This window comes from Anarrhichthys ocellatus, unplaced genomic scaffold (genome assembly GCF_004355925.1).
Source record: "Anarrhichthys ocellatus isolate YVR2014 unplaced genomic scaffold, GSC_Weel_1.0 scaffold1435, whole genome shotgun sequence".
In the NCBI taxonomy this organism is placed as follows: Eukaryota; Metazoa; Chordata; class Actinopteri; order Perciformes; family Anarhichadidae; genus Anarrhichthys; species Anarrhichthys ocellatus.
This window is the reverse complement of record NW_022281409.1, coordinates 1-10369: the sequence shown is the minus strand read 5'-3', so window position 1 is coordinate 10369 and position 10369 is coordinate 1. Positions and strand designations below refer to the sequence as shown.

General features: G+C 39.2%; 1 protein-coding gene across 3 annotated transcripts; it reads right to left on the bottom strand.

Annotated features, from left to right (window-relative positions):
- Positions 1-229: 229 nt before the first annotated feature.
- On the bottom strand, positions 230-9822 carry LOC116377591 (von Willebrand factor A domain-containing protein 5A-like). 3 transcript variants are annotated; one of them, XM_031839254.1, is made up of 21 exons: positions 9282-9822; positions 8501-8548; positions 8090-8292; positions 7785-8007; positions 7312-7478; positions 7105-7219; positions 6820-6968; positions 6641-6729; positions 6228-6372; positions 5801-5880; positions 5592-5706; positions 5298-5456; positions 5093-5196; positions 4258-4481; positions 3834-3890; positions 3267-3320; positions 2536-2727; positions 1506-1556; positions 828-973; positions 509-647; positions 230-408 (listed from the first exon to the last, which is right to left on the bottom strand). In XM_031839254.1, the coding sequence occupies exons 2-21, from the start codon at positions 8544-8546 to the stop codon at positions 329-331; spliced, it is 2538 nt and encodes an 845-aa protein (XP_031695114.1). In that variant the 5' UTR covers positions 8547-8548; positions 9282-9822; the 3' UTR covers positions 230-328. The 3 variants fall into 3 exon arrangements, with proteins under 3 accessions (XP_031695114.1, XP_031695115.1, XP_031695117.1); XM_031839255.1 differs by having other exon boundaries at positions 524-647; positions 9282-9820; XM_031839257.1 differs by lacking the exon at positions 3267-3320 and having other exon boundaries at positions 9282-9821.
- Between the last annotated feature and the right edge of the window lie 547 nt (positions 9823-10369).

Genomic DNA, 10369 nt, shown 5'->3' with positions numbered 1-10369 from the left:
CCAAGACTCAGCAGTAATTTAGGATACATTACCCTGAAACAAGTTAGTAAAAAAACATCACAGTTGAAGCAGGCAGTTCTTAAACCTTTTATAATGTGGCCAGAAATGTCTGCTGACAGCTCAAGGTTAGATTTGTAATTCTGATGTCACATAGTTTTTACTGCACAGTGAATGGAGGAGGTGTGAAGTTTAATTTTCAGTTGTTTTAGACACAAGTTGACATGAAAGGCATAATTGGATTTGAAGTAAATATTGTAGGATGGAGTGAATCTGCTTCCGTGTACCAGAAGTGACCAGTCTTGAAGCAGAAGCCCCTTCAGTGAAAACCTCAGATCCCCAGGGAGTCTTTCTGCACGTTGCAACCCAACAGAGCATTTCCTGCTTCCACACACTCCTTCACACATGACGCTGAAAAACASACACAACACAAGTCATCAGCGGACTGAATGTGGGCAAACAGATGATTTTAACCAGCAAACACTGTTAAAAACAACAGATTAACACTTACTATTATGGTTTTTACCTTTCTGAGCTCGGAGCCATGACACAGCCTTCATAGCCAGAAGCTCCCACTCTTCCTGAGCATCCATCTTGAAACCATGAAGCCAGGTCAGAGCCAGAATGGTGGCCCACACGTCCTGGTTCACCTGATTCACCAAATCAAAGAATACAAAACTAAATCAAAAAGAACAAAGAAGATATAGCACAAAGGAAAAATCTGACTTCCTAACAACATAACAATAATTGAAAAAAAGAAACTTAAATACTGTCCATTGAAAAATAAATCCCATTATTAATTTGTGTTATTATATTTGACAATAACTCACCGATGCAGGCTTTGGCTTCTCCACCTCCTCGCTGGTCTTTCCCAGTGCAGCAGCCAGATCTGGATCCAGCACCCAGCAGCCAGACGCCTTCTGGAGGGAGACCAGCTGCAGCAAAGGGTCTCTGGGTGGCTGTTTGGGCAAGCCGGCTTTGGAGGAAAACAAATCACAGTGGGAAGATAAAAATAATCTCTGTGGTTTATTGGACTGGTATGTATTTAGAGCAATCGTTTTAGTTTTGTCTTTTTTCTTATTGTTTTCCTATTTGATACTGACGTATTGATGCCAGTATATTACAGGAAATAAATATGAGTGAATTACTGAACTAAAAAGTGACATGCTGAACTTGAAAACACTGATTCACATTTCTCTTTTCAAATAATATTGTTGCTCCTTATTTGGAATCGGTTTTCACCTTTCATCATTACCTGCTAGCTACTAATTAGCTATAAACACAAAGTAGAGCCGATGGGCTGATCTCATTAGTTTTGCAAGTATTTCGTCATTAATCAAAGTATTGGACAAATAAAAAGTTCGACCTGATGAAAGCACTGGATTTAAAGTCAGATAATCACCAAATGTATTCCAAATCATCCTGAGGGAGACATGAATGTGTGTACAAAATGACATGGTAATAACACAACAGTTGTGAGCAGGTGTATCTTCAATAACCTTACTTACTCAAGCTACATGGATGGGGTTTAATTTTAAATCCGGTTCCCATGTACATCGCTTAAAGAGAAAAAGAGACGTAGAACATTACACAAAAGCAACAACAGTAAATACAAGGAAGGAACTTAAATTGTAAGATGCAGAAATTCTCAATGTATAAACCACTGCACCAGAAACCAGTGAGTACAAAGAAAATAAACTATTTAAATCAATAACAGCCGCGTCAGCGACACTGGTATTGTTTTCACTTAGTGAGCCTGTGTGTGAGTGTTTAAATTTCTGTCTGCGGACATATTTTGTCACTGCCATAACGTCGCAACCGTGCAAGATGCAGTCACAAAGCTTTACAGGTGTGTCGTTGAGGTCAAAATGAAGGCAGAGTTCTAAGATGGGTGTGGTTCGACCAAGGGTGCCGGCAATAAGAGGGATGCAAAACGATCCCATTGCAAAAACGGTCTCTAGTTTAATTATATCTTTAAAAATATAATAATTACATATTAAATCATAAACAATGTGAGTAACTAATATTTTAACACAGCAAACTTACAGTTCACGACAACGTTAATGAGGCTGTGACAACAACTAATCATCGAAATTAGCCCTCCCATATTTAAACTTCATGTGACTCCAGCTAGCTGCATTTGCAGAATAAAACTATTATTTAGATCATTTCTCATTTCAACGTCCTGCTGATTCCAGTGATGACTGAGTTTCCACAATATTCAAACTCTGTCATAATAAACACTAGTCCATCCACTGCTCTGCTGGGGAAGTAAATCATTAATTGTCTTTGCCACAAATCTAATGTGGTGCTTTAGAAATATGATCAAATTTCCTATGCAGATACCTGCTGTTGTATAGTTGGGTAAGCCAGGCATCTCTTTGGGGCATAACAGCCCATGGTGATGTAAAAAATGTTTTTGGGTATGTTTGTTTAGAGAACAAAAGGCCCTGAAAGTGAACTGTTACATTTATCACACGGTAAAATCTGTAATAGTGAAACCAGTATGATGTGGTAGAGGAAAATAGTAAGACTTACAATCATCATAATCACACTCCTCGGACTCATCACGCTCACTGGACAGAGACATAGGCTTTAGGCTTGCGTAGCAGTGAGAAACACCATGACTCTCCAGAGAATTCTTCTGTGGTTTCATTGAGGCAACTAGCTTCTTCTTCAAATTGGAGAATACATTTCGGCTGGCGCCTCCCTTCTCTCTGCTCTTGCAAGCTGTTGAGAGAGCACACAGCCTGATTATTATCCATTGTGACTCATCATTATTATTGTTATTAATATAAATATTACCATTAGTATTGCTAAACCATTATTAGTAGTATTAGTATTGTTATTAGCATGAGTATCAAAGGAACCAAGAGCCACATTGGGCATTTTGGTGAAGTATTCCTTCATATTATTTATTCCTCTCAGCAGAAGTTGTTTTCATAATAAGTCCACTGGCCGCGGTCATTGCCATGAAGCAACGTGTTCCCCAATGGCATGTCTCTTTAATGTGGCACAATGACAACTCCAGAAGGATCTTAAAACAAGGGAACGAAGAAGGTTCTGCTGTTTGAAGGAGCTCTCCATAAATCTGAGCAGTGACGAGGATTCTGCTGAGAGTCCTGGGCAACTATATGTTGCATATGTCCAGGACTGCCAGAACTCCTACATACAGTAGTTCATGCTGTTTGCTCTGCGTCTATCCATGTATTGTATTTATAGTAATACACAATTGTGTGTTAAAAATCACAGTTACCTTGTATACTTACATTTAGTACGACCATGGCTGGTAATAGATAAGTCTTCAAAGATATTAGGGTTAACTTTGAGGTTAAAAAGATAAAGAGAAATAGGTCAGGACGTTACCTGATAATGATGAAAGATAAACATTAACTGCTAAACTAGTGGTTTCTGAGATTAGTTCAATGACCAGGCGGCAATCTCCCGTACTGAAAACTGAAGCCAATGCTGAAGTGCCTTAAACTTGCATTATTATTAATGACCAGCAGGGGGCGACGCCACTGATGAAAAAATAAGTTTGATTGTAAAGAACCCTATTTCTAACTTTATTAATTACCTCAGTAAACATGTCCACTTCTTATACACAGTATACTAGAGTTCATCCTGTCTTTGAGATTAAAAAAGTATGAAGTCAATATATGAGCCATGAGAATTGCTAAACCAAAAACATCAACAAAACTACTGGTTTGGGACCTTATTACAATGACTAATAACAAGCAGTTAAAATTGTTCAAAATATCTCAAAAGTGTAGAAAAGTGTGGAAATAGACAGATATGTGCTCCACTCCGATTCAGCTTTGAAGATTTTTACTTACTATTCCTCACAGGAGCACAACAGGACAAATTCTGGGGCATACCCCAGGCCATCATCACTTTGAGATAAAAAAAAAAAAAAAAGTATGAGGTCAAGATATGAGCCAAGACAATAACTAAAGAAACAATATCAACAAAACTACTGTTTTCTGAGCTTATTACAATGACTAACAACAAGCAGTTAAGTTAAAATGTCTCATAAGTTTCCATACAAACAGATGTGCACACGCAAACACACTGAGCACTAAACACATGCTCGCTCTCGTCTCCAAAACAAATTAAAACAGTGATTTGTAGATGATCAGTGAGTTTCTTAATGTTAAAGCACTACATCAACATGCTTCTCTAACTTATCATTCATGGTCAGCTAGTATCTCGTAAGTAGAGCGTAACTGTAGTTTTTTATATTTCCTTGAAAACACTTACTGGGTGTTGGAACATTTCTGCGCACCAGAGGTCCTTGAATAGCTTCGCTGTTGCCTTTGTTGACAGCAATGAAAGCAGTGAAGGCACTGCTCACTCCTGATTGGACACTGAGCTCCACCACCTTCTTCTTCTTCACTTCTCCATCTTCCTCTTCTTCACACTCTCTCTCCTCCATCTCCAGGGAGCGAATCAGAGTCCGAGCAGCCAACCTGTGAACTGTTAATCTGCAGAGAACAGACGTTAACACATCTACACACAGATGTTTATAATAAACATACTAATTATTTATTTTGGGGTTCGTGTATGTTCAGCAGTGCACAGTACCAAGAGATGTCAGTGACTGTTGAGACTGAAATAGTATAGAGCACTTCAACAATATTGCTCAGCTGCAGGGATTCTATGAGTTTCTTTTATCGCTGTACATCACGGTTTGCATGTTTGCAAGTTAATGTGTGTTTTATTTATTTCTATGCAGCATTCTTGATTTTATTTGAATACAACAGAAACCATCTTGAGAAATGTTGGAAACCTATTATGTTATGAACAGTTACCTGATGTTTCATGTAACTTCAGATGCTTTGCAAAGTATTGCATGTATACCTACAGGTATTTAGGAAAAAATGAAGAATTCAATGTCTTGTTTCTTGTAGTGTATTTTTTGACTAAATAATTACATATAAAGCCATTCTGCACATTGTGTGTGTCAGCCACTGAGCAGATCTTTAATGTATCAGTGCAACATTCTTTTATTAAACTGTGTCTTGTTTCTCATCCATAGCTACAGTTTTATTTCATCTAAATAAACTAAATCAAATACATAACAGTGCTGTTTTACCCAGTGTCCTCTGCAGGTCTGAGACTGAAGTGAAGCTGGTTCTGAGAGGGATGACCTGCCAGACTGTACTTCACCGTCACACAGCCCTCTGAGGCCTCTGAACTCTGAGAAAGCGTCACAGAGTTAGAAACCATTTGTATCATCATAGTTGACCTGAGAAATCTAACCAGAAAGTCATTTCACTATAAGGTGTTACTGCTCCTACCTGTCCAGTGAGCTGGGCATAAACCAGTGACCTTTGACCCTGGAACAGTGCTGTGATTGGTGGAGAGAGAGCAGTGATGGAAACTCCCTTTGGCAAATCCCACGTGACTGAGATGTCCACCACAGCTGGTTGCAGAGCAAATCGCAGCGACTGCATCACCTGATGAGTAAAAACAATTTACAAAAAGTTGGAAGAGGAACTGAGTTTTTACCAAATGTGTAAATTTACAGTTCTTATAAATTTGTCGTAATTGCATTTTTCATTAAAATTGATACGGAGGCTGTGATGTCTTACTTTGGGTTGCATCCTGTCCGTCCCTGTGATGAACTGAGCGTGACCTCCTCCTTCCTTGGCCAACCCGTTGATGAGAGCAGAGCTGGCCCCTTCCCCAATCCCAAAAGAGAAACACCTACAATACAGTAGTTTTGTTTTTAACACACGTTTGAAAATGAGACATATTCTGGGAACTGTGTGGGTGTTTTGTTGTGTTTTTTTTATTTCACCTGTGGGAACCTGAGTTCTGCTTCACCAGATTGATGACTTCTTTGGTGTTCCCTACCTCTCCGTCAGTAAAGACAAATAGCTACGGAGGAGAGTTTACACATCACTCTAAGTTACATAAAGTCACACCCAAAACACATGCAGCATATGTCGAGCCATCCAAATATTTCTCTAAGAGCTTTGTTAGATTGCTGTTTCAGTAACATCAGTGCTTCTAAGATAAGACAATCCTGTCTTAGTCCCACACCCGGGAAATTTGCAATTTCCATGGTAATTCTAAAGAACAAGGTGCTGCAAGAATGAACCTGTTAGTAGGAGGTTCTGACTGAATGACACAATAACATTACCTGTGATACTTTAACAGGTGTGTGTGTGTGTGTGTGTGTGTGTGTGTGTGTGTGTGTGTGTGTGTGTAGGTGTGTGCGTTACTTGTCTAGGTTGATTGGGAATGCAGGGCTGACTGTAAATGTGTTTGAGGGGCTCAAGGATCTCAGTTCCTCCCAGATCAGCCTCCATCTTGTCAACTTTCTTCAGAGCCTCTTCCATGGTCTTCTGGTTGTACTCTACACTCTTACTGTCACCAGAAACACACAAACTTTATATTTTACAGTTGGTCTAGTTAATACAACCACAATCTTTCCAATTAAGCATGTCTTCACTGTAGGATGAATTAATTATGAAATTTAAAAACATTGACATCAAACATAATCAATGGTTTTGCAGAATCACTTAATATCACTTATCTGTCTGCCGATAGGGCTGACATGAACAATTACGCATGAACAAATAGTGATTTCAAAGCACACTTTTGGTGGACTGAGTGACCTGAGGGAGTGACTTACGGGAAGATGTGTTCATAGCTGGACCCAAAACTGTAGATGTTGAAATAGCAGCCTAGTGGTACGCTCTTCAACAGGAGCAGCAGAGTATCCTTAAGGGAGGAGAGAGAAGATGGTGAAGGTCACTGGGTGAGAGAGACACTATGAATGATTCTATGATAGAAATAACACATAATTAATACCCTGGCACTCTTTATTTGTCCACCACTCATACTGCCAGATCGATCCAATAAGAAGACAAACTCTCCACATGAAGCGACTGAAGACGTCACAGCCTGGGGGAACTCAGGGTACAGGCTCAGCATCACTACTGGATCACCCATCAGAGTGCCTGAAACACAGAGGAGAAACAGAAAAATATACACAACTCTGCACTCAGCTATTTACAAATCGAATACTTACACATTACATCAGTTTGAATGTAATGGCCTTGCTATTTGCAAACACCTTCTCTAACAGTCCCTCACCAGGCTTGGAGGAGGCCTGTCCTGCCTCCACCACAGCAGTGGGCTGGTGGGCATCATTGTAATAAATCAGCAGTTCAACATCTCTGTCAAACTTGTGTCCTGCAGCCAACTTGACCTGCAGTTCACAAAACACACTGATACATGTAAATATTGTGATATATCTTTTTCTCAGTGACAAGAAACAATCATCACTAGAACTCTACCTACCGCCACCTGGGTTTGCTCTGTGTTGAGGTGCTGGAGAGGGTCCAGGGGACAGTTGGACTCTACTTTAGAGACGGGACGAGGAGAGGACACTCGGGCAGAGAAAGACAGACTGTAGGGCACCAGAGAGGCTGGAACAGAGGTCACCTGAACGTTGCCACCTTCACTACCTAACATGAGACAAGTTTGAAATGATGTAATCAAAGAGGTGTTACAAACTGAAGTCCTTTGGTCCAGTTGTAACTATGACACAGGGAGACTAGATCAGTGAAAGTGCAATCAAAATAATATTGAAGACTTTTTGTGATTCTAAATAAGGAACAAAAATACAGAATAAAGTGTCCATCCAAAAGATACATAAATAAAGCTTATTCTCAAGTAAATGTGCAAATAATGTCATGAGGTGCATTAGAATGTGGTGTGCACTAAGTTGAAGCTTAGGGGCTCCTGATGAAGGTGTTGGCTGGTTTTCCTACCCTGAGGTTCGTAGCGAGGGTTGAGCACAGCAGGCAGACAAAACCTCAGCCCTTCATCAGCCTGCACAGCCAGCTCAATGACGTACTCCAGCCTGATGGAGGCGCTCTCTCCTGGAGGCAGACTGCCCACACTCAGAGAGAATATATCTGGACTCTGCTCACTCTCCTCCAGCAGGAAGGCCTGCTGACCGGAGCTCAAAGCATCGTCATACTCCTCACGAGCCTGAAACACAGATGACACATGTGAGCAACGTATGCTGTGTTTTAAAGCTCCTCCGTCAGTAACTCTTTAGTGTCCAGCTCACCTCCTGTTTCTCCTTCACCTCAGCTACAATGTGTGTCTGTCCAATCTTAGCACTGAAATGACAGACAGCAGCATCTCCAGGCAGAGGGAAGACAAAAACAGCCTCTAGTGGTTTGTCCTCCTTGTTCTCATAGTTCAGAGTGGAGACCACTGTAGCCACATGGTCCCTCACCTCCAGCTCCACCTCCACGCTCTTCAGAGGAACTGACCGACAAACAGAAGGAAACGCAATGAACGCAACATGTTTTCCTACATTGTTGAGGTTTACTCTTCACTGAATTGTTGCATTTCGGCTACACTAGAGGTGGACCTGTCAACCAAGATGTTTAATAGTGTGACATATACATATAAAAATACCTTTGCATTTGAAGTTTACACAAGTACAAAAAAGTTATGGAGGTTTGTTTTCTACCTGGTTCCTTCTGGGAGGTTAGCAGACCACAGCAGTTCACCATCATACCTGTACAACAATCAACAAGGACACCTGAGGACTTCATGCTGCAGAGATGGATGGTAATGTACTGTACAGTCTGGACATTCAGCAAGCAAAATACGTGTTTATGAAAACTAATAAACATTATTTGTACATTATACATATACATATATGTAATATACATATTTGTATATAAATGCCACCAAAACATATAGGAATTACGGTTAAACATGCTGACCACAGGACTGAACATAAGAACATAAAATCCCAACGATACATTTTATAAATTCACTGCACAGATCACCAAAGTTAAAAAATAATAATTAATTATTATAATTAATAATAATAATAATAATACATTCTACTACCGCTGTACCTCTCTGCTCCGCCCTTCCTGGTTCAGTCTGCGCATTGATTCTTTTAGCTGTAAGTGTTCATTATGAAACTGTTTAGCCTATTTAAATAGATCTGGACAGCTGTTCGCTTAATGTTACTGATGAGACTATAAATCGAATCTCTGACGGGAAATTACAGATTAAGATGACAACAGTCTGATGTTCATTTATTTTATTTATTAACGTAACTTCTTCTTTATTTCTTTTGTTATGGTATCACGATATTCCAGTAAATTTATTGTACAAATTCAAACCCACTGCGACATCAACATATCCAGCATTAATACAGGTTGCGCAGTGTTGTGGGCCGACTTAGTATCGATAAACAGACTATTTAAATAGACGCACAGCAGAAGAATGCCTACCTCTGAGGACGGATGTCTTCGGGACAGTCTTACTGAACTTCCCTCTTGTAAATATGTGGAGACAATTTGCAGATTTCTAAAGCAGAAAGATAAAAACGTGAAAGTGAAAGTCACGCCTATCGGGTACGCTCGATTTCGCAACAAGAGAGTACCGGGTGGGTGGAGCTTAAATATGCAACATGAAGTTCCAAAGTTTTTATGCAAGAAAAGAAATGTCTGACTCCAGTTTTATTCCAAAAGCCTCTGAAGTGCTGTACGTCCTTACAATTGTATTTGGTGAAAGGTTGCAGATGTTACTTGAAATCACAAAAAACAACTTTCTCTGTTAAAATGGAGCAGACAGCACAAAGTTCCCATTCATAATCCCAACACAGCCCACACAAAAATGCAGCACAGTTCAGTTACTGCTGCCAGCAGTTCTTACCAGAGGTGGGACCTCATTGTAATAGAGCTAAATCCAGGTCAAAAGTTTTGTTCATTTGAAAAAAAAAGTGAATGTATTCAAAATAAAAAATAAGTGAATGAAAAGTTGTTTTGGGTTGAATGGCAACTACACCAGCAGATTAAACTGGGGTGAAATCTGAAACTGAAAAATATAAGAACTCAAAAATCTAAATATATATGAAAGTGAAAAATGAAAAAAAAAAAAATGTATTCAAAAAAATTCCAGAACCCAATCAAAATTATATTCAAGCCAAAAACCTTTTCATTCACTTATTTATATTTTGAATACATTGCTGTATTTTTCAATGTTCAAGACCACAACTTGAACTTTCAGGTTCACATTTTCTTTTCAAATGAACAAAACTTTTGACCTGGATTTAGCTCCATAATTGTCAAGCAAACTCTCAAAATCTAAACTTTGAGTGCTGAGTCCTAAACCAGTCATAATGCACTCTTCACTAAATGCAATGCCACTTTAACTACCGAGTAATAATGATTTACATTTACAAAAATCATGAATGCTCTTTAAAATGTTTTCATTTGTTAAAACAAATGCGACTGAACAAAAAATAAATAGTGCTGACATTTTATTTTGTGTTTCTGCCCTGTCTTGTTATATTTAACTGTTAAAGTGATATTTTTAT